General features: G+C 40.8%; 1 protein-coding gene across 1 annotated transcript in view; it reads left to right on the forward strand.

The window, feature by feature from the left end:
* The window catches only part of PHEX (phosphate regulating endopeptidase homolog, X-linked), a 95,816-nt gene that overhangs the window by 24,185 nt on the left and 48,303 nt on the right, over positions 1 to 23,328 (forward strand). Inside the window, exons 5-12 of the mRNA XM_010571276.1 lie at positions 1,011 to 1,237; positions 4,452 to 4,520; positions 5,531 to 5,647; positions 8,826 to 8,909; positions 9,220 to 9,365; positions 12,637 to 12,730; positions 17,000 to 17,128; positions 20,648 to 20,749. Of these exons, the coding sequence (XP_010569578.1) occupies positions 1,011 to 1,237; positions 4,452 to 4,520; positions 5,531 to 5,647; positions 8,826 to 8,909; positions 9,220 to 9,365; positions 12,637 to 12,730; positions 17,000 to 17,128; positions 20,648 to 20,749 (968 nt within the window). The remainder of the gene's footprint in view (positions 1 to 1,010; positions 1,238 to 4,451; positions 4,521 to 5,530; positions 5,648 to 8,825; positions 8,910 to 9,219; positions 9,366 to 12,636; positions 12,731 to 16,999; positions 17,129 to 20,647; positions 20,750 to 23,328) is intronic.

A 23,328-nucleotide genomic window follows, 5' to 3' on the forward strand; every position in this document is an offset into this window, starting at 1 on the left:
TCTGTGAAGCTTTGTGCAGATGCACAGGTTTCGCTGATTTAGATTCAATTGAATGCAGAGGGTCATCTACCCATTTCTGAAGCTGGCTATCAAGACTATGGTACACCAAGGCACAAGAAGTCAGTCTTACTGACTTACCTCTGCTTGTCAGGGAACTGTGAAGGAATATTTATTGGTGCAAAAGGATGCCAAAACCGTGCCCCAGGGGTGTGGGGGTAGTGCCTGGGAAATCAGAGGAGCCCTCTGATGAAATTCTCATACTGACACTTTCAAGAGCCTTTTGCTCAGCACCTTCTACCTTTCTCCAAATCCATTTAATCAAAACACTTCCACAGGGCTGGGTATAGACAGCCCTGGACTCTTTAGCTTCGAGTTATCTGCACGTCAAGCAAGTTTGGATGCAGAGCCCTATAGCCACCTTTGCGGAGTGCTTTTCCTGAGCTTCTAAATGTTGCTGTAAGGTGATGTACGCTGGGTTTGGACACATCACTAGCTGTAAATAGCTGCACGGGTGAAAGATGAGTTGGGAGGGAGTGGATTTTGTCCTTCAAAGTGCCCTTTGTCCTTCTGGCTCTTTCAGGCTTTTTTTCCTGTGCACTTTTCTTCCAGCGTGGCCTGAGACTGACTGTCAGCAACTGAGACAGCCTGCCCTGCAGCCTCCGTGCTGAGATGCTGACCCCTCTGCCTTTGATTATGTACAATAACCCCCTCTCAGAAACAGTGAAGTTTCTATGCTAGTTCCTAAGCGAGGAATGTTTTTTTAATTGACTTGATTCCAGCCCTTGCCTTTTTCGAAAGGCATTGATTTACCTCTTATACTTGATGCAGATAAACTAGGTTGGACTCCCGCGCTCCTGTGCTCACAGGCAGAGCAGAGGCTTTGGCTTTCAACTATTGTGTTTTGTCTTGCCTAGAAAATGGTCAACGCCAATAAATCTTTGTGTCTCACGTGGCTGCTGCTGGATTTGAATTCTCTGGAATGTAATTGTTGTCATACTTTGACGTTTCAGATAAAATCGAAAAAGCCGACGTGAAGCCCCTGTTAAGTATACTGAGGCATTCACCTTTCCGCTGGCCTGTGCTGGAATCCAACATTGGACCTGAAGGGCTGTGGTCAGAAAGGAGGTTTAGCTTAGTCCAAACCTTGGCAACTCTTCGTGGTCAATACAGTAACTCTGTCTTCATCCGTTTATATGTGGCTGCTGATGACAAAATCTCCAATCGGTATATCATGAAGGTACCATATAGCATATCTAATGGGTTACTTTGCATGGTATTTTGTGGTCTCATTTTTTTAAAAGCATGTTTACATGCCACAGGTTTGCACTTGATTATTGTTGCTATCATCTACTGACTTACAGATGTACATAGGTGCCAATTTATAGGAATGTAGAAGCCGCTGGGAACCACATGCTATTGAAAAATATTTCTGTACAGGATATTTTCTCCTTTCAAATGGCAAAAAAGGGTAAAATATGTTCCCAGTGGAGCAATGTCCAGGGTTTATGTGCATGAAAATGAGAGGTGGATATCTAGTCCTAGGGGTGTTCTGGGTGCTGCTTGTGGCTCATCAGTTGCACGAAGAATGTTTTTTGTGTGGGAAGATGAGAAATGGTGCATCAGTAGCAGATATTTTGAGCTTGAGCTATTTTTCTTGAGATGGCAACACATTATCTTGTGCTTATACAGCACCTTACAACACAGATGTATCCCAAACACTTCTAAGCCTGAAGCACAGAATTTACCTTTTTGCTGAAATGCTATTGCTTTTGGACCAAAGCATTACCAGTTTGTTAACAGTGCATGGCATTACACAACAATTTAGATTAGTGAGAAAAAGACCCAAGAAATGTTGCCTCACTGTAGTCTGAAGAACTCCGGAGAGAATTGTATTACTGTGAGATGTCACCATGGCAAGACTGAGTGTCTGGGCCAAATGCATTGTTGTTTAAGAAGTAGAGATGAGGAGCCAGCGTAGACCAGCCCTCCCCAGCTACAAGAAAATAGTTTATGAAGGCAAGAGAAAAGGGACAAAGAAGAAAGTTATGATGCCATTCATCACAGCAAAATAGGATCTATGATCCTTATGTTGCTAGCATCTTGGCCAGCTGTAGGAATGTAGCCATGAATACACTGTATTTAGGGATCAAGCAACAGTTAACTGTGGTCATACTGGAGTGGATGTGGATTCTGAGACAGTTCTTTAAAATGACTTTTGACTGAGGCATTTAACTGGTATAAAATTGAAGGGTAACTTTTCCCCATCTCGAGGACATTTTCCTGAATAGTCAACAGCAGATCAACAGTTTGCTCTATTAAAGATGTCATTCTGCTAAGATGCTGTTCAGACCCTGTCAGGATTGCTTTGTCTGGAGATTTGTTTAAAAGAACTAAAACAGTAGAATCAGGAGAGATATTTAGATATTTCCTGTCATAATATTTCAGTGCAAGTCACCTGTCAGCAAAGGGCTGGGCAGTTACATCCTTATTGCTGGCCTATTGGCAACGAATGATGCCTAGCAGTGTCTTCACTCAGTATGCTTAGTGGCACCTGAGAATTAGGTATCTAAATAACTGAAGCACTACAGACTATGAATAACATATTATTCCATAGGGTATTCTGTTGTTTTTAATTTGATTAAGAACTTGATCTGCAGAATACATCAGCCAGTATTCTACTTTGTCCGTGTTTTAACAAATTCCCAGGGGTGCAGATGTATCATGGTGTATTTCAATCTGCTTGTGAAAACGGCTCTATTGCAAAATTCTTTTTGTTCAGCGTTGCAAAATCATGAATGGATCAGAAAAAAGTAGAAACTTTGTTCAACATTCAACATGATCTTTTTTTCTTGAGGGCTGAAGAAGTTATTTTTTTTTGTTTGTTTCTCATATTTGTGCTCTCTTGGTTTTAATGGGTTGTCAGATCTAACTCTTAAGCCAGGAAAATTTGGATGAGCAATTCACGCAACAGTCACATAATTGAAATAGGCCAAATCATCTGAAGTTAACTATTACCAGGACACACATATGCAAAGCATAAGAGTATATTCTTTTTGCTTCAATATGCTGAAAAAAGAAAGTGATACTGTTTTTCAAAGAATCAGAGTTGCACTAAGCATTACAGCTACTCTCCTTTTAGTGGATGGTTTGCTTTATTTGTTTATGGTATATTTTAAAGGTTGAGAACATCAGCCAGTAGAGGAAAAGATGACATTTACTCATTCATTTTAGATTCTAAGTTGTATTTATTTAGGTCATTTTTATAAATGTACAAAATGTGAAATATCAGTGGTGCGGGACTTAGATTAAAAAAGACTTAAGTGAAGTTGTGTGAATAAATACACTCTCTCTTCACTAGACTTGCTTTTTAAAAACAAATACAGCATCAGAATAATAATTTTAGAATATCGAAACTGTTGTTTCTGCTCCAGTCAGTATCTTACTCAGTTTAGAAGCTGGCTGAATCATATTTTCAGCTTCGGCTTCCATACCTTAACCTAACCTGATCACGTTAAGTGTTTTGGGAAATCTCAGTTTCCAGTAGTAATTTTAAGATCTATGCTGCACTGTAAGTTTTTTTCTGGCTAGGAACTTGAAACTATATGCAAATACTCCCGTGTAGTCCTTTCCTCAAAAGACTAAGCGCAGGTCTCAATGAAATTTCAGGACTGGTTTAGAAATTACTTTGAGGACCTTATTCCAATATTAGAGTGAATGTAGGCCAACAAATTTAGATCAAAAAGATAAGTGAAAGTCAAAGATCCACCTGAACCTACCAGACATCTTTAGCTGATGTACTGGAGGCATAACAATTTCCCGTGCATGCATGCAATCATTTCTGCGGCTGGTATCCAGCTGTTTCAGTACATCTGTTCAAAAAGACAAATACAGCACTCAGTGCTGGTCTAGGGTGAAGGTTAAAAATGTAACCTCAATTTCAGTCAAAGGCGGCTAGCAATGCTTTCCAGATACACAGCAGCTAACGTGCTCCAGCGCCTAATGGGCATTTGGTCCGCACACTAGACTAGCGTTTGTCTCAGGCTGACTCTTGTGCCCCTGAAATATGTTTGGACTGGCCGTCAGCACCACCTGTTTGGTCCTGTAGACCCAGTCCTATTGCATTACCTACTCGCTAATGGAGCCAGAAACACAGAAATCACGTAGGTGATTCTTTGCTGTAGTAGGTGGCTCAGATATTGCAGGGGACATCTGAGGCTCCCTAGATCACAGTAATGTGATTTAGGTAATGTCTGTCAGCACAGTATAGCATTTTTCTGTTGTTTTGAAATCCTGTGGAACTCAGGCTGGTGCAGGGTATTATGTATTAGATATTTACACACGTCTACCATAATGGCCAGAAAAACTTGAACCCTTCAAAGGTTGCTTATAGGGCTGCCTTTGCATTCTGATGAATTTGCCTATTAAATGCTGCTGCTTGTTATTTTTAACAGCTCGACCAAGCAAGCCTCTCTCTTGCATCTCGAGAGGATTACCTAGAAAACACCACAGAAGCCAAATCTGTAAGTACTATTAACTGGAAATCAGAGTGACCATTTCTCCCCTCAGTTTTTTTCATTGTTTGTTTTGTTTTGTTGAGTTCCAAACTAAGAAAAGGTTGTGGTTTGCTTGGATTTGGATTTTTCAGGGTATCTTCTATCAGAAAACACCACCACTACAAGCACCACTACCACAAGCTTCCCTTTTGAGTTCCCTGAGAGGTTAGTCAGTATTTTAGCCGCATCTATCAGACCAGATGATGCCAGGATACAAAGGCTTGTATCTACTTAAAGTTTTAAGGTGGAAATGCGTTGGGGTATGTTTTTGCCTTTCTTGGACTGCGGGTTGGTACAAGTTGATGAGGAGCAATCTGATGATCCTTCCAAAATCTCTGAAGGATTATGCTGGGGGGGGGGGGGGGTGTAGCACAGAAATCACTGCACTATCATTACATACAGTGTACTCTGCTAAAATTTGTGTATACACACTGAGACTAAAATGTGCTTTATTAGGATAGCCTGGGGAGAGCAGAGCAGAGCACTGTGGCAGGTACACGTGTTGCAGTGCCGTGGCAGGAATAGAGGAGAGAGCTCAGTGGAGCATCCCTTTATCTCCCTATCTTCTCAGCTGCTAAGCTTGCACTTGTATACAGGTGCTTCTTCAGTCCTGCTCTGATTACTGTATGAATTGGTGTAAAATATTGGTGTACACTCGCACACATTGTCTAATCCCATTGTAAGAGCTGTAAGTGTTGTCAGTCTAATCCAGAAGTGTCACTTGCATTTCCTGAGATATATACTTTGTGAACCACAGTAGGTATCTCTGTCTGTCAAGCACAGTACGTTTACAGTGTTATCCTTTTTTTCCTTGATGACAGCAGGCATTCAAGGTAAGGAAGGCACAATTTTGGTTGCTAGGGCATGAAAGTCCAAAGTATTATACTCCTTGCTATAACTGGGCATTTCTGGTCTACTGCTACAGCTGTGCTCAAGAGCAAATCCGATGTGATTTCACTCTTTTTCTTTGTTTACAGTACCGAGATGCCTTTTTGCAGTTCATGGTTGATACAGCAGTGCTGCTGGGCGCAAACGCTTCACGAGCTGAATCTGATATGAAGTCGGTTCTAAGACTGGAAGTTAAAATAGCTGAGGTTGGTAATCTAATGTGGGGTTGAAGCTAGCTTTTACAAAAAAAACCCTGGCCTGTATCAGAAGTAGCATGGGCAGCAGGAGCAGGGAAGCGACCTGTACTCGGCACTGGTGAGGCTGCACCTCGAATCCTGTGTTCAGTTTTGGGCCCCTCACGACAAGAAAGACCTTGAGGTGCTGGAGCGTGTCCAAAAAAGAGCAATGAACGTGGAGAGGGGCCTGGAGCACAAGTCCTATGAGGAACGGCTGAAGGAACTGGGGTTTAGCCTGGAGAAAAGGAGGCTGAGGGGAGACCTTATCGATCCCTACAACTACCTGAAAGGAGGGTGTAGTGAGGTGGGGATCGGTCTCTTCTCCCAAGGAACAAGTCATGGGATGAGAGGAAATGGCCTCAAGTTGCTCCAGGGGAGGTTTAGGGTGGATATTAGGAACAATTTCTTCACCAAAAGGGTTGTCAAGCATTGGAACAGGCTGCCCAGGGAAGTGGTGGAGTCACCATCCCTGGGGGTATTTAAAGGACATGTAGATGTGAAACTTAGGGACATGGTTTAGTGGTGGACTTGGCAGTGTTAGGCTTACAGTTAGACTCAATGATCTAAAAGGTCTCTTCCAACCTAAATGATTCTTTGATTCTATGATTCTGTAATTTTGAACTTGGGCAGAATTTGAGTCCCTGCTGTGCAGCTATGTTGAGAATACATTACCATGTATTCAGGAAGCAGACTAGGCTGGTGCTCTGCAGAACAGTCTAAAAGCAGTGCAAGACTGAGGTGGGATATTGGCGTTTGGTAATGAGAGGGTGCTGGTTACAGCAGCACCGCAGTTAGCTCCTGAGCTGCTTTCCTGGGGCACTCTGGGAGAGGGGATGAGAAACTCCATGAGTTTTAAAGGGACCCAGTGACTTTAGGAAAGCTAAGCAGATTTAAATCTGGTACTTGGTTCTGACTGATTTACTTGGCGACATTTTTCCCCTCTTGTGGAGTTTAATTTATGCATTAAGACTGTTGGAAGCTGAAAGAGTGTTTCTGCTTCCCCGTATCCCTGTTTCAGTATGGCCAGCACAGGAATCCTGCTCCCGGGAGCTGCAAGTCCATTATCGTTTCCACTTCTTCTAAAGCTAGAGAGAAGAGTTAGCCTCGATGCTGGAAAACACCAAAAGTTAGGGCTACAAACTTGACCCTGATTTGCAGAACTGCCAGCCGAGCTGAGTATTTCTTCCTATCGCCAAGGAAAGCAGCTGTCCCCTAGGAAATGCTGGGTCTCCTGTTAACAGAGAAGCCTGTTGCACGGGGCAGGTGATGCAGCAGGTGACTTTTCCCTGGGCTCTGCTGTTGCAGTCTACAGGAGGAAAGGCAGTGATGCTTCTTAATGGGGTGTGTGTGGAGAATTGAGGGCCATCCACAATAGTAGTAAATCAGTGTTTCCATCTCTCTGCTGGAAGAGATGAAATTTTGTCAAACCTCTAAATAAAGCCCAATGTTCAGCTTCAGATACCTAATGTGGGTGGACTAATGAGAAGATACTTCATTGTGACCCAGTAGACTTGAAAAACAGAAAATGTTTCTTCTGTTTATCAGTGGTGTGATAAGAAGCAGCATCGCTACCTCTGGTAGCTCTAATGCTTTACTTAATGAATGTCTTGCAGAGCTTTAATCCACAAAGTACATAGGTGAAGTTGCCGTAGAAGATGACATGGATCATGTAACAACCCTCAGGATCAGTAATGCATTCCCTAGTGCAACAAGCCATATTTGCTCATGGTTACCTAATTTCCCTTTAGTGTGAACAATCCTCCTAATATGTATCCAGATATTAGGCATGAATCCAGGGACATGGATTGTTGCATAATTCCTAATGAGCATAATGATTTATGTAAACATTTTACCATGATTTCAAAAGGAGATAGTCCTGTTTGTTACTTAGGCTTTTACTGTATCCTGTGTTCCTCTGCATTCATTTTAAGTGAAAGTATATAACGGAGAACTTGTGCACTCAGGGGGAGACAGCAAGAATAAAGGGAGGATACTTTGGATATAGGAAGGAGTGGCATGCTTCGAGAGAGCTGCTTGTGTACAAGGAAGATTTCAATTAGGTTTGAATTACTGGAGGAAGAGGGAAAGTTTTGGGAGGAAGGGAGCAAACGGGTTCAAGAAGAGTTTAAAGATTTGTCAGATAAATGAAATTTGCAGAAAGGGAGAAGAAAATAATTTTTTTTCTGTGTGGCTTGAGCAATAGTAAAACCGCAGACCCTTACTGGAGAATTTTGATTGGAGAACTGCCAGCTGTCTGGTTAGTCTGGCGTCAATCTCTGTCCTCTTTAAATTGCACAGTGTACAGCCTGTTATATAGGATTTACCTTAGAGCAGGGCTGGAATTGCCATCAGGAATTCTTGTTCCTCTTGAACCCTGAGAAAATTTTGAGCTATATCTTGTACTTGGTTTGTTTTTCTGTTATGAACCATACTGCCATCCTGGAATCTGAATGTCCCTTGTCAGTTATGAAAGGACTTGTTTTCTATTTAGGAATTCTTTTGCTCTGTCCTTCGACTGTGACACTACAGAGGATCCTGAGGTCTGGCTCCTCTGGGTCACCCGGATGAGAGTCCTGGCTGGAGAATGCTTTAATTCATGTCTGGCCTATATACCCAGGTTTCCTGCTATGGAAATCAGGATGGTGGGGTAAAATAAGGAGAAACTTGTGTGTATCTGGCTCTTCCCTCACACGGAGTCAGGCCATAGCAAGAACGTGTTCAAATCCAAGAGATGAGATGCACTTCCAGCATACCTATTTCAGATTTGACCTTTTAAGCCATATAGTTTGGAGCTGGCTTCTATCTGACATGATGGGATGAATAAGTATTAATGGTCTAGGTGTGCTTTTATCTCTTATGAATCAACATGCATTTCCTTAGTATAATCAGAGTAAAAATTGGTCCAATATGTTCAAAGAAGACATGCAGCTCATTAAATTCCCCAGTAATGAGTTAAACTGACAATGAACTGTGTTCCATTTCTCCTGGTTAAATGCCATCCTCAGAGAGGGAAGTTAATGCCATGAATGCTTGGAAAACAGGTGGTGAGATATTTCTGCACTGGGATTATGATGGACAGTAATGATGTAAGAGCAGGTCCCTGCAAGATAATCCTTGTTTTGATGTTTGGTTTTTTTTTTTCCCCCAGATCATGATTCCATATGAAAATCGCACAAGTGAGGTGATGTACAATAAAATGAACATATCAGAGCTTAGCGCCATGATTCCACAGGTTGGTTGAGGATAATTGCAAAATTATTCTTTTAGCATCTGACCTATATAATTAAAATTGCCTTTAATATACAGAGCAGCATGTTAAAGGAATATCGCTAGGAATGTGCGTACTCAATTACAATATATGTTCTTTTAAATATAGTTATGACTTTACTGAGGTTTGAAAACACATGTGATGACAAAGTGCAATAATTTCTGGATTTTTAGTAAGTAAATCTTTGAAACCATTAGTCTCACAGGTGCAACTTAGTTAATAAACCATCTCTCTTCATAATCTGCTTTAACCAGCCTTCTCTTTGTCATTGCAGTTTGACTGGCTGGGATACATCAAGAAGGTGATTGACACCAGACTCTATCCTGAGCTCAAAGATATAGATCCTTCAGAAAATGTGATTGTCCGTGTTCCCCAATACTTCAAAGATTTATTCAGGATACTAGAAAATGAAAGGAAAAAGTAAGGATCCTATGATGGTTTCACCCACACTTATGAAGGGACATCAAATGCTGGGCTTCTCCTGGGTTTTTCAGATGTTTCAGATATTCTTGGAATCAAGCCTCTAGGCAAAAGGTCTGTGTGGTTTTGTCTGAATGAGGATATAGATATCAGCTTGTGTGTAGCAGGAGAATTTGCAGTTTCAACACCTTTCTTTTTTTATGGAAAACACAGGTTGCAGTGAAGTTGCTCTTTCCAGATGCATTCAACATCTCTTACTTGTATAGGGTCTTGCATTTTGTGAAATCATTTACACCTGTAGAATATAGTTGTAAAATGCAGGTAGCTCATATTAAACACAGTAGATGTGCTTTGCACAGGGAAGCAAGACAGCTTTGGGCAGTGTGATGAAAAAGTTTGTGAAGATGACATCCCATTTTGAAACATTATTGATGACATTTAAGTGATTTCTGTGATAATTTGCTCTCTGCTGAGGCATGTTGCTGAACTTTTAAAAAAATATTGTTAGGCTGTCATCGCCAAAAATCATTCTTTGCTGATTGTACAGTATGGCTACAACTAAATTTACATTTCAGAAAAAAAGGCTAATTCAGAAGCATTATTCTTACATTGTTGGTCTATGTCTCCAGTGACAGAATGCTTACATTAATTCATAGTACCTGTAAAAATAACACACAGATCAAACAATAATAAAAATAAAAATGATTGATCTGCCTACAGATCATCAAACATCCTTTCTTTACAAAATTCAGAGAAATATCGTTAGCGTACCACCAATCTTAATCTACTGAAGAAAGTCTTCTAAACTGTTTGGGCTGTCCATGCTTTGTATCTCAAAGTTAGTCATGTCAGTGGGGATAAAGCAGTGATTTAGAGGATGCACATGTAGCAAGACAACAGAGAATTAGTTATTCCCTGTGTACGGATGCACTTACACACAAATACATTCTATAACCGCAGAGTAAATACCTGGAGACTTTTTCTGTTAGGGTCTTATTCAGGGAAAATCAGAGTATTCAAGAAGAGTTAAGCCAGCCTGTGTGTCATGGCAGAGGGAGGCCGGAGTAATGACCAGAAAGAATTTCAATGCCCATCTTCAGCGGAGCCTGAGACCAGCTTCCTGACGCCCCCCAGCCAAAAGCAGTGTCCGATTTCCAGTATATTCATGCTGCATATCTTATAGCTGGTAATGGTTTAGGCATTTTCTGCTCAGTCTTACCCTAAGAAATTTGTACCATAAAATGTAGGACTTGCATAAATACTGTCTTAGATCCACAGAGTAGTTACTGCTGGACCATGGATACCGTTCAGCTCTGCTGAAATACCTGAGGCAGATAGTTGTGAGGCTTGTGGAGTTCAAGTCATTTACAAAACCAGTGAGAGCTGAGCATTTTTAGGGTGCTTCAGTTGCCATTGAGTGAGGAAATTCCACATTGTCAGAAATGTGTTAAGGAGAAACTATATACTGTCTGGTATTTCACAGGTTGGAATGAATTTTTAATGACCCTAAGCATCATCTCAAAATGGTTGGATTATCTAAGCAGAGCTACCTGTTTTGGCTTTTGTAACATGTGTTGTGTTATAAATGTACATTATTCATGCTAAAGAGATTTTTCAGTTAGGTTTTACAATTATTGTGGGGATTTATGTGTACTATATATCTGTATACTAAAAGAGGGAATATGCCCAGTGTGAGAGATGAGAAGTATAAAAGGCAGGACTTAGGCATCCCAGCAACTCTCTGCTCCCCTGTAGAAATTGCCACTGGCCACAAAGACTAGTGAGCATCAGGCCTTTGAGGTGACCATTGCCTTGAGATTGCACCCTCAAGTTTTCCTGCGTGAAACGAGTTGACCCTATTTCTGACCTATAAGTATCTGCAGACTGAACTGATGAGTAAAACGGGTTCTCCGTTCTCACCTCTTTATCACCTCTCCAGCTGAGTGACCAAGAGTGTAAGCCTCCAGCAGCAACTTATCTTGAGCTGGAGGCTTTGTGTGGGTGGACTGGAGCTTGCTTAGAGGGAAAACTCAAGTTACGGCTCAGGCGAATGCTGCTGTGAAGGCAACGTGCCCACAAAGTGTGTTTATAACCCGTTATGATTCAGGGGAGGGGACAGTATGGGATGTGTCCATGAATGAAGCTGATGGAGTGATGCTGTTGCAACACCTATGCTGCTCCACACCTGTGGCAACGGGAGATGGCAGAAATGGGATTATTAGAGATGGGAGAGTTGTTCAGTTGGTCCATAACAGCACCTGAGGTTGCAGAGGAGCAATTTTCCTCCCTATGGAGAAGTCTGTGGCCTGCCCAAAATGTTATGTGTATCCCAGTGAAGAGCAAACATTTGGCTACCCATGGCTTTAGGGCAATAACTATCCTTGAAAAATACGTCATTTATAAGACAAGATGAGAATAATACGTGTAGGCCATTCTTGGACTTGTTTTGAGGCTGTTTGAAGTTGAATTGCGTATTTCACGTTGCACCTTTACCTCATACAGCCACTGCTGAGCGTGGAGAGAGCTCAGTCTAGACTAGATAAATCCTCCAGTCAAGTGCTTGAAGTTTTAGAAAAGGGGCATGGACGTCAGGTCTCCTGGGTATTTTAAACAAGTTCTTCCTGGGTGTCTCAGCCTCTGTTCTTACGAGATTCTTGTTACTGAGACTTCTCCTTTTTGGTATTTCAATTATCCATCTGCAAAATAAGAGTGGTAATACTTTAATAACTCTGTGGGTAGTAAGAACTTTTAAAAGCATATTGATAACTTCTAATGAAAGAGACAAATATGAGATAATGATAGTATATATGGGATGAACTGTTATCTATTCTGTTTCATAGTTATGATTTATATGCCCTACTAATGCAGAGAGATAACATTCACTTTGATTTACAAAAGAAAAATCAGTTATTTTCTTATCTCCGGATAGAACTTTTATGCAGCTATTATTATGACACGGTTCTTGCCACTTCTATGGAAAATGAAAACTGCCTTTTGAAAAAAGCATTACCTAAAAATGACATGCTAGGAGATGGACTCTTTATAAATATCCCCTAGAAGATGGTTATCATGGTGCAATTACATATTAACTGGCTGCAATCACACAGATTCTTCTGTGTAATAGGGATTTATCAATTTGGTCATCATTCATTAATTTTCAAGGTGAAATTTCCACCATTCAGTTGAGATGTTTGTAGAGCTATTTCTGTAAGTGCTTTGTGGTACATCATATGCATTTCGATGTCTGATAAAAATATGTCTGATTTAACAGGACTCTTGCCAACTATCTGGTGTGGAGGATGGTTTATTCAAGGTTATTTAACCTCAGTAGACGTTTTCAGTATCGGTGGCTGGAATTTTCTCGGGTAAGTTAGAGTTTTTATAGCATTTACAATGGTACTAGCGTCGACGTTATTGATTTCCCTTATGGTTGCTTATACCTTTGCAAAACATGAAATGTTTTCCATGCGGGATAAATTTATTGAATAAACTTTTTTTGTTGAAGACTCTCTCTAAAACAATTAAGGCGCACATATTCTTGTATATGACACTAAAGAAAAATGTCTTTTAGATTATGTTAAGGAGTTTTCGAGACCTCCCCTTTAAAAACCTTAGTCTTATGCAGAAACTTGAAAGCTGGAAAGTTTTTTAGTAACGTGCCAGGGCTGTGACCTGTGCTATTCTTGCAGGCCAAACCTGTTTGGCCAAAAAACCTAAGCTTTTGAAAAAAACCTTACTGTTTATGCATGTGTGAATATAGCTCTGGTGAAACAGAAGTCTAAGATTTCAGCTTTTCTAAGCTTGCCTAAACCTCTGTCATGCTCTAGTGCCAGCTTTACATGAGCTCCAGCACATCCATACACCAGCCATTTCCACAGAGAAGTCAATCAGGTGCCTTCCAGCTTGGGGCTGCAGAAGCCCCAGAAGGCGTTAATCACTGTGCCAAGATGCGAGAGCAGAGCTAATTATCTATCAAGTAATATGGGCATTTATGTAAAACACATATATTTGATTAAGTGAACCCTGAATAGAAAGCCACCCTGATAATCCTGTGGGCAGTGTGAGGGCTCTTCAAGAAAACCAAGGGTGAAACTGAAACAGAAAGGTGCTTTGGCTTGTTTCCATGTCACTTTAGCGTAGATGGTGAACTTTTTGTTTGTCATTAAGAAAATTAGCTGCTTGGTGACATCATGACGACAGGAGGCTGGCATAATACTGGCAGTGGTGTGGTACAGGAGGTGTGGGTGCTCTGTTCTCCCCGGTGAGGCATGTGGGTGGCTAATTGAAGCACCCATAATGTCTTTCCTTGAGTAGTACTGGAATAGTTCTGAGTTGATCAAATATCTAAAAATAAACTCCAATAGCTTGATGGAAGTTACACAGGAAAGGCCGTCTCTTATACTTCTGAAATCATATTCAAATCAGTCTTGTTAAAGATGCCATTTTTCTTCATGGAAAAATGTGAGAAATTGGCTGTCAGAACCACAACAACAAGTTTGTAAGTGTGTCCCCCCCGGGACATTCCTTGCTAGCCAGGTAAAATAAATTAATGCTGGCCATCAGCCAGTCTGCAACATAATACTGAGTTATATTGAGTTATATTATGGCCAGAAAAAATCCTGGAAGGAAACTTTAAGCTTTGGATACTGTGTGTTTTGATATAGTAACTACCTGCTGTCACTTCTCTGGGTATTTTCTCCAGAAGTTTAGGGAGAAATCTCATTCAAGTTGATTCGATGCTTATTAACAACGTTATCAAGGGTTTCATGTAAGTGGTTGTGAAAACTTAAGAACAGCACAGTAAGGGCAGTGAGTCAGCGGCTCATTCCCATTACCTGCCCCTGGGACTCGGAGGTGGAGAGTTAGTTAAGTGGAGTAAACAGCAATAGCTCAATAGTTAATAGCTAAAGTTAAGCGCAGTAAACAGCTCAGGGGAGCAGACTTCACAGGTCAGCAGAAAGGACATGAGAAATGGAGTCCAAGGCAAAGGCTTTGTTGAACATTTCTCCAGTCGGCAGCTGGAGGGGTAAAGGCACGCAGGTCCTCTGGGATCTTAAAAAGGACCCACCAACCCCTTGCTGGGTAAGTGAAGAAAACATTGAATGACTGCTAAAAAGGCATGACCATGAGATGAACCAGTGACCCTTAAAGCAAAAGATATCTCTTAGTCAGTCAGTCTGTCAGTCATCCTCACCCACCGTAAGCATAGTATTTTTTTTCACCAGGTTCTCATTTTCTGTTGGTGGCTTTTACATCTTACACATAGAAATCTTGCCGTCAAGACACTTAAACTCTTTGCAAAGAGGGGGAGAAAGACACGATGAAACTTCAAAGTACTTCAGGTTGAGAAATAGCACAAACCTGCTGACTCTAGAGAAAGTGCTGGGATTGCCACGTCAGCAGCTATCAGCATCTCCTCTGCAGTGGTGCTTCGAGTCCTCGCGGATGTGCAGTGGCACCCGGGGAAGAGATTGGTTAATTGTCTTGTGGAGCTCTGAATTGACTGGGAGGGCTGGAAACCTGCTATTTATAGTCACTGTTACTACCTGGAGTACCGTGCTTTAGAGTGGTCCATTAATATTAGGAGGACCATTTTGAGGGAGTTGTAGTTGGCTGTTGTAACATAAATATCAATAAACCAGCTGTGGGATATAATGTATTCCTCTCAGCTCTGTTTTTATTGGTCTCACAGCCTGCCTTTCTGTCCTCCTTACAGTCAAGCCTCCCTCAAAATAATGATAATTATTATGTTGTAATAATAATATGTCACAGTCTAAAAGCCAGCTCTGCCTCCTGACTCCTCCTGCGGCTGATGCGTAGTCAGAGTTTTTGGAAAGAATTTCAAGCTCTGATGACTAATGCCATGACTCCCCTTCTTCCCCTGCATCAGGAGAAAGCTCCATTGTGGTTATGCTTGCACCCTGGAGAAATTTTTTTCTTTTTTTTTTTTTTTTTTTTTTTTTTTTTTTTTTTTTTTCCTTGAGTGCTGTGTTATATATGAGGGTTGAAGAATTTGGAAACGGAGTTTATTTTCAAATTTGGCTCTGTTTAGGAAACTATTACCTTATGTATTGGTTTGGCTAATGTGGCTTTCTTATAGGAGCAGTGTTCCCTCTGTCATTGAAAATCTATTAGTACACATACAGTATTAATAAAAAGCATTTGAAAATGCAATTCACTGGTGTGTTTGAGTCATTGATTAAGCTTAATTACAGACAATATGATGGAGAAAATCAGTCTTTGAACTACCAAAATATCTGACCTTCAATAGCTGAGGGTTAAGCTACTCTGGAATTTTCCAATGAAATCTTTTCCTATTGGAAAAAAATAAATCCAAACCCTACAGTTTTGCTAGAAATTTAATCTTGGGCTCAAAGGAGGAAAAGACGGGGAAAAGAAGAGGCTCAGACACTGCTAGATCAGTGCTTAAGAGGCTTGTACAATCTGTGAGAGGCCAAAATCCCTATCCCCCTGACCTGGTCTGGTGTTGACTGTACTCTGCTTTTTTCAGTGTTAACTACTGGACTGGGATTTTGCTTGTTCTCTGTGAAAAAGCTTAAGTAGTTCCTTAAGTAAAAGGGAAATCTTTGAACCTTGAAAACACAAAAGTTTCTTAAATCAGTGCTGCTACTGCTTACGTGGACCCATCTTGTATTTTGTTGTGTGTACTTTTTAAAAATGAACTTCTACTTTGATGAGGAAATGTAATGTTAACTAGGTAAGCATCCACAGTAACAATGTGCTTCCCATGAGAGACCGAAACCAAGGCAGCCATGAGCTTGAGCTCTATTTTGCCTTGTTCATTGGTGTGTTGACCATTCTTGACTATGTGTCTTTTGAGGCTCATGTATGGTGTTGCAGGGACATCGTCAGAGCCTGGAAGTGTGTATTTACCCACCATTCCTTCAGTAAAATATGCGAGCTCTTCTACCAACATCTTTCTACCACAACATGGAGTGAGATTTTGGGGGGACAAACATGTATTCAGTGTTCTTGATGATTCAAACCTGTTTTCTCCTGAAAATACTCTGTTTGGGAAAGGGGCTGAAAGCAACTATTTATTTTACACAGGCTGTGGGAAGAGTAGCTGGACAGGTAAATGGCAAAAAGGTGTGGACACGTACCTACCAATGTTAGACATCATTAGGTAGCACAGATAAGTTCATGGCAGTGGAGGGCTCTGTAGGAGGTGTTTCATAAGGACTGACCTCATTTTCATGAGGATGATCTCCCTGGGCTTCTCACTTAGTCAATGGAGAGAGAGAAACTTTTTCAAGCGATATCTCAGAGCAGGGATTTTCTAAGGGAAAGTGTCTCTCCACTTAACACAGAAAGACTACCAAGATTAGCCTAAAGTTGGCACTTGGGAATGTCTTCCCATAACTAACCCTCCAAGCCTAGCCTAAGTCATTACCATTGTACTGTTTCTAAGTGTAAAATCCTACAGATATTTTGTGGAGTTCAGAAGATTTGTCATAGCACTTGACGAAAACAGAAGTAACTATAAAGCCTCATTGTTGTTTCCTTTTGGTAGCTATTTGACAAATACACTTTAGACTATACTGTATGTGGATGCAGACTTGTTCTTCTTAAACAGTATGATGTTATAACCTACTACATGCACCTGCCAACAGGTGATCCACGGAACCACAACTTTGCTGCCTCAGTGGGATAAATGTGTGGACCTCGTTGAAAGCGCTCTCCCTTACGTTGTGGGTAAAATGTTTGTGAGTGCCCATTTTCAAGAAGACAAGAAAGAGATGGTGAGTCCTCCGAGATCTCTGTCTAGAAACTTTTAATTAGTGGCTTCCTCCTTACAAATTGCCTCTGATGTTAGACCAAAAGAGATGCGATTCTTCAAAATGCTTTAATTAAAAAAAAAAAAAAAAGGCAAGGAGAAAATGGAACAAATTTGAAGAAACGTCACCTTTCTGTCCATCTGGGCACTGCCTGTTCTTTCCATCTGCAGCCCTTCAGACAAATATGTAGCCAGATCAAAACCAGGCTGAACACCATTAATCAGTGTAAATAATGACAGCCAGGCTGTGCAGGAACAGAGTGAGGGGTATTGATGAGAAATGGCTTAGTGTAGCTAGTGTAACTCATTATAGTAAAGTTTTTACTGACTAGTTAAAAGACTGGTCAAGATTTCTCTGCTTCAGGGTGGCCCTTTTAAAGCTGACTGTGCTACGCCTGCAATCTAAGCAAGAAAAGTGTAACTGCTGTCTGGCCCAAATTAAGGGAAGCTTAGAGCCACATAGTGAGAATTTATATTTGTGATTCAAATCTTTTTTGCTCAACGGAGAAGGAAAGTACTCTTCCCCGCTGCTGAGTCCAGAGAATAGCTTTTAGCTGGATGTTCATCCTCATTCTAACACTTCAAACATAGCTACATTATCACTTCTCTTAAAAACATATTAAAATGATTGATTACCCTTCACAATAATCTATGACTTATTTTCAGTTCGTATTTTTCTCATAAGGCATTCCAATATCTGCTTTTCCAGCCACTGATTTTCCAACAATAATCGGTTTAAAATTAACTAATTTAGTCATGGAACGTAGCTCTCGGTGCAGGAGAGGCAAAACCGTTTAGGAAACCTGTGAAACAGCATCCCGCGCTGGGAGCGACAGCTCTGCAATAGTCCTGCGCTGCCTGGCTCAGTAGCCTGAGTTTGTCTCTTTGACTTTATCTAGTTTGACTGTTTTCTCAGAGAAGGACTCCATTTTAGACAGACCAACACTCCGATTTGGCTTGTCCAAATCATTATGATGTGTGTTTCCCTCTCTTTTGCTGCTTGCCTTCAGCTGGACTTTCCTCCCTGAGATCCAGCTTTTCACTCCCCTGCTTCTTGATCGAGTTTGTAATGTGCTGTTTGGCAGTAAAGTGGCAAAAATACTTCAGGGATACACAGTGTGACCTCTGTGCAGGATAAATGGGAAGAGAAGGACTGTAAGAAATGTATACTTTAGGGAGGGGATGGACACTTTTTCATGTTTGTATGTGTGAGGGAAAATTATGGGAAGCTGATAGAGAATGGTTTTCTGTTGAAATGTGACCTAATTAAAATATTTCTTAGCATGTACATTCCTTTCAGACCAAATCTTTGAAAAATCGTCAAATCTGAATTCACAGTAGCATCCATAGGAAGAAATGCATATAAAGTGTATAGTGTAGATCACAAGATTCAGACTTATAGTGAACTGCCCATGGAGATAAAATTAGATCAGGCGAAATTTGTTGCAATCCATTTAGAAGTGTGCTTTTCAAGTTAATCATTTGTGGTGGTATAATTTTCATTTCACTGGTTTTCAGTTCTATTTCTCTTTCTTAAGCAGTAAGAAAGTACTTGAGAAAAGCACTCTTGTTTGCACAGATTTTTTTTTCTTTTTTTTTTTTTCCTGGCTCATGGCATATATCTGTCTATGATAAGCAAATCCTGCGTTATGGATAATATGGATTCTTTTCCCCCCATGTTTTGTCACTGATGTTTCATACCTTAGATACTTCTCTCCTTTTATCAAGACAGACATTATTTGTGTCTAAATATAGCACTGTTTCTAAGCCAGAGTGCCTGCAGTGTTTCTTACAGCTATGCCTGAGCAGTTTCAGTAATAACTTTGATAGCAGAAATAGGTTTCTCCCCCTGCCCCCTGCAGCTACAGCTGGTGCATAAAGCCTAAGTATACACCAGGGCCCAGCTGCAGAGCTTGAGTTTGAACTCCTAACCTCCAAATACAGGGAGTTCACCTCATTAGTGCACCAAGTTAATTGAGTCAGTGCTCTGTCATCAATATCTTTAAGTTACCCTATTCCCTGGGATGCAGTTTACGGTGAATGTTGACTGTTTAGTCATATTTAATGCTAGACCTGTTCCAGTTGTCCCATATTGTCTCTAAAAAGAAGAAAATGTTTTTTGAAAAGGGTAGGAAAAAATGAATAATCAAAGGAGCTTTGCTATGTTTTGTCTGGCTCCACCACAGATAAAGAACAGTTCCAGATTAAAATATACATCTGATACATAAATGACAATTTAGCTAAAGGTAACGTTACTTTCCAGGGTTTAGTCCCCACTTTTAATGACATTTCAGAGCTACTAGATCTATAGAATAAAATTGTATAAGTCTCTGGTACTGACATTTTCATTATTTTTAAATGTAACATAACTGATACCACAAAGATCCAGTAAGTCTTCCTGTAATGATTATCTGTCATGTCTTGTGCTATCTCAACTCTGGTCTGTGCTAAAGGACTCAAGCAATGGCTGGATCCCCCGAATTGCCTCACTCTCGCAGTATTCTCAGTGTCTATCTGTCATGAGGTTCATCTATTGACGTAAACAGAAGCAGGTGATGGTGTACACCTCTGGGCTAGGCTGCCAGATGCATGCATAGGCATGAGGACATTTCTGCTCTTTAGACTGATACAGTGCATCTCTTAGCCATTAGAGTTCTTGTTTTCTGTCATTTCAGGGTTTTCTTAGTGTGCATACTGACTAAATGCTCCTTTTTTTTTTTTTTTTTTACTTGCTTGTGTCATACGTATGGCTTTGTATAGGTGTCTGAAGAAGCAGCCAAGCTACAATGGTTGTGGGTTTTCCTAGCTCTGCACAGATGCACGCTGTCACTGGTGGTCCGAGACCCCAGAAGCAGTAAGGGCTGCTCAGTGTTGTGAGCCATGGCCTCTATCCCTGCAAGAAGTAAAGGGTAGGAGGACTTCACAAACACAGCTAAATGCAGGCTAAATATTTGGATACTGCTTTGTATTTGGATCATGATGCTGTCAGCCCCACTTCAGTCCTTTGGCAGCATCAATAAGGCATGTCGCAGTCGGACATAAACCAAACGAGGCTACGGATGCTCTCTCTGCAGAAGGGGCTTTATGTGTGCAAATGCCTTGCAGCTGGCTCCTTCTTCTGCATGGGCTAGTGATCTAGAACCAAAGTGTCAGAAATCTCCCCAAATCACTGAAAATCTCCCAGTATTTTTTATGATTTCAAGACAGACATTTTCACAATTGTGATGTGAAAGGATCAGCAATGAGCAGGTTGTGTGGTACACCTGAAGGAAAAGAAAATGGAAAGAAACTTATTTTCAGAAGAAGTGTCTGAGGACTGGAGACAGAAGACATTAGCCTTCAAGAAAGAACAGCAGATACTGTCTGATTTGGAATCATTTATGGTCTACCCAAATCCATCGCTCCTGCATGCACCAAACCTTGTCTTATAATGATTCTGCCATGACATGTTTTACTGGGGAGGGGTTTGCTAAATGTTTTGCAGATGGAGGAGTTGACTGAAGGAATTCGCTGGGCTTTTATTGACATGTTGGAAAAGGAAAATGACTGGATGGACTCCGAAACAAAAAGAAAAGCTTATGAGAAGGTAACAAATATAAATGTTGAACGCGTAAAATCCTGTTACGGTGAAGATTTGACTTGAGCGAGAACAGAATGTCATGGACTGTGCTCGCAGTTCCAGTTACTTACCCATCGTTTTGTTTGTGAAGGGACATGTGCCACATTTGTTTTGCTAGAAGCTGAGCCATCTGAGCTCCTGCTTCTCTGCTGAAGTTATTTTTGTTACCCTGGTCTTCATCCCTTGCCTCCACTTTTCCCCGTCTGGCTCTGGCTGATGTAGGCTGTGAGTTTATTTCAGATTTGCTTGTACAGTGGCTTTTCTTGACAAGGTCTTCATCTTGATTGGGATGTCAGGGTCACACCAGCCTACAAACAGAAAACGGTGTCTAAAACATCTGGGACAGCTGAAGGTGTTTGTTGTGAGGACGGAGGATCCAGCCTGGAAGGGGATATGAGAATAGTCCAGTTCTCATACCTTCTCCAATGTCATGGTGGGAGGCCTATCTTGAAAGCCATCTTCCAGAAGTGCAACGACTATCTCAGCTGAACGCCCATCTCCTAGTAGAATAATGCCAGTTATGAAGTGTTATGAACAAGGATGGCATTACTGGTCCTGGTTCCTCTCAGATGGAGTGACAATAAAATGCAGGAGGTAAAGGTGAGGGAGGGAAGAGGTACTCAAAGCTCCCTTTTCACTCCGTTCCCATGTTTAGAGCAAGTGATAAGTGGAGAGGGAGCTCGTCCAACTGCAGAGCTCTGCCCCCAGAGCAGCAGTTGGAAGAGGCATGAACAAAGAAGAGTGGAGGGTGACGTGTAGGACTGTCTCCTTATTTGTTGAGGCAATGGGATATCAGTGAATTAGTAAATACCCTCTCTGAATAAACCGACATGCAAGTGCAGCTGAACTGTTCCTGCTCGCTGTGCTTAAATAAGAATAGTGGTGTTTTGATTTAAAAACAAACACGGACTTCAAAGTTTGTTGGTAAATCTGATGAAAAGGCTGTTGAGACATTTTATCATTGGAAAGTTTTAAATTCTTTATACAGCTCATTTACATTTTATACAGCAGTGCTCTTCACAGATGTGCAAATGAAATAGAGCTGCATAAATGCAAGAGAACAATAGTAAGATGCCATTTATTTCCTGCTAACCTGATGGTAAATGGACTGCAGTCTTGCTTCTTACTGGCTGTTATGCTTGTTTTTTTACTAGCAATACCATTAGAACTATAATGATCTGTAATTTAGATATTTGACAAATTTGGTGCAAAATAAGAGCAGGAAGGTTTTCTAATTATTTCCTTAATAGAGATATTTCTATATACCTTTACAGGTGTATGCAAGTCTGATGTTGATTTTTCTAGCAAACAATCTGCTTAACCATTTTGTTCCAAATTTGCGACCTGCCTTTCAGCAGAGAAACAGTACAAGCATTGCCGCAAACTACTAAACTCCCTAAAAAGCTCTCCCTTTTCCAATTTAGGGAGAATTTTGTTCAGAAGGTAGGTTAGATCTTTCATAGGTGGATTTGCCTGTTTCCCTCTGTTGACACACTTAGGAAGCTTATGGCACTTTGCTCCCAATTTAGGCATCTCATTTAAGTTTCTGAAGTTAATGGGGCGAGTCTGGGCCAAACAATGCATGACAAACTAAATTCAAGCAGTACAATAAAAAGAATGCTACAAGCCATAGTACTATGAATAGCAAATGGTTTAAATCCATTCTCACTGACTTGAACAACAATTTTACAGTTTACAGATATAGGAACAAGGTCAAGCTTGTAAGACACAAGTATTATGTAGTGACTTAGAAACTGCAGCAACAATTATGCAGTAGGACTTACGACTGTAAGTTTAAGTTCAGATTCACAGAAATGGCTACTTGGCTAGAAGGAAAGAGTCTAGAGAGACATTTTGGTAGATTTCCAGAAATGGAGGTTGTGTGTGTTTATTAAATACTATTTATTGCTAATGATAGGGATTGGATTTGTCCTGGGACATTTGGATGGGCATGTTTTTAATTCAAGAAACAGCTTCATTACATGTATGGTCAGATAACTCACTGGGGAAATTTAAGATTCGTAATGCAACAGAACCTTCAAAATCTGTTACCCTGTTCCAGTTAAATCTCATGAGCCCGGCACATTATGCTGTCACTTTGTTAATATTTACACTTTAATAAAGCAGTACAGACAACAGGAATTCTAGAGTAGGGATTGTTTGGTTGTTAAAAAAAAAAAAGAGTATTACGTTATTACTTTATTATATAGGTCTGTAAAAGTGACATTTCCTCATCCATAAGTGTCACCCACATCTGTGAGGATAGTGCAAGTGCTGTGGATTTCACAATTCAGGAAGGAGCTTCATTTGTTCTTGAATTGAAGAGCAAGTTGTATTGTCCTGGGGGTCTTCTCAGGTTTACTCTTCGTTTTGGATCACTATCAAAATAGGCTAGTGTTATGACAGAGTGCTGGGATGCTGAAGGTACCTTCCTTCAGACGAAGGCCAGAAAGAACTCTCTGCTTTGATCTTCTGTATAGGCAAAGTGTAGTATTTTAGCCAATCATTGCTGGGCTGAGCCAAATAACACCTAAAACAACTGTTCT

This window comes from Haliaeetus leucocephalus, unplaced genomic scaffold (genome assembly GCF_000737465.1).
Source record: "Haliaeetus leucocephalus isolate CR32 unplaced genomic scaffold, Haliaeetus_leucocephalus-4.0 Scaffold317, whole genome shotgun sequence".
NCBI lineage: Eukaryota > Metazoa > Chordata > Aves > Accipitriformes > Accipitridae > Haliaeetus > Haliaeetus leucocephalus.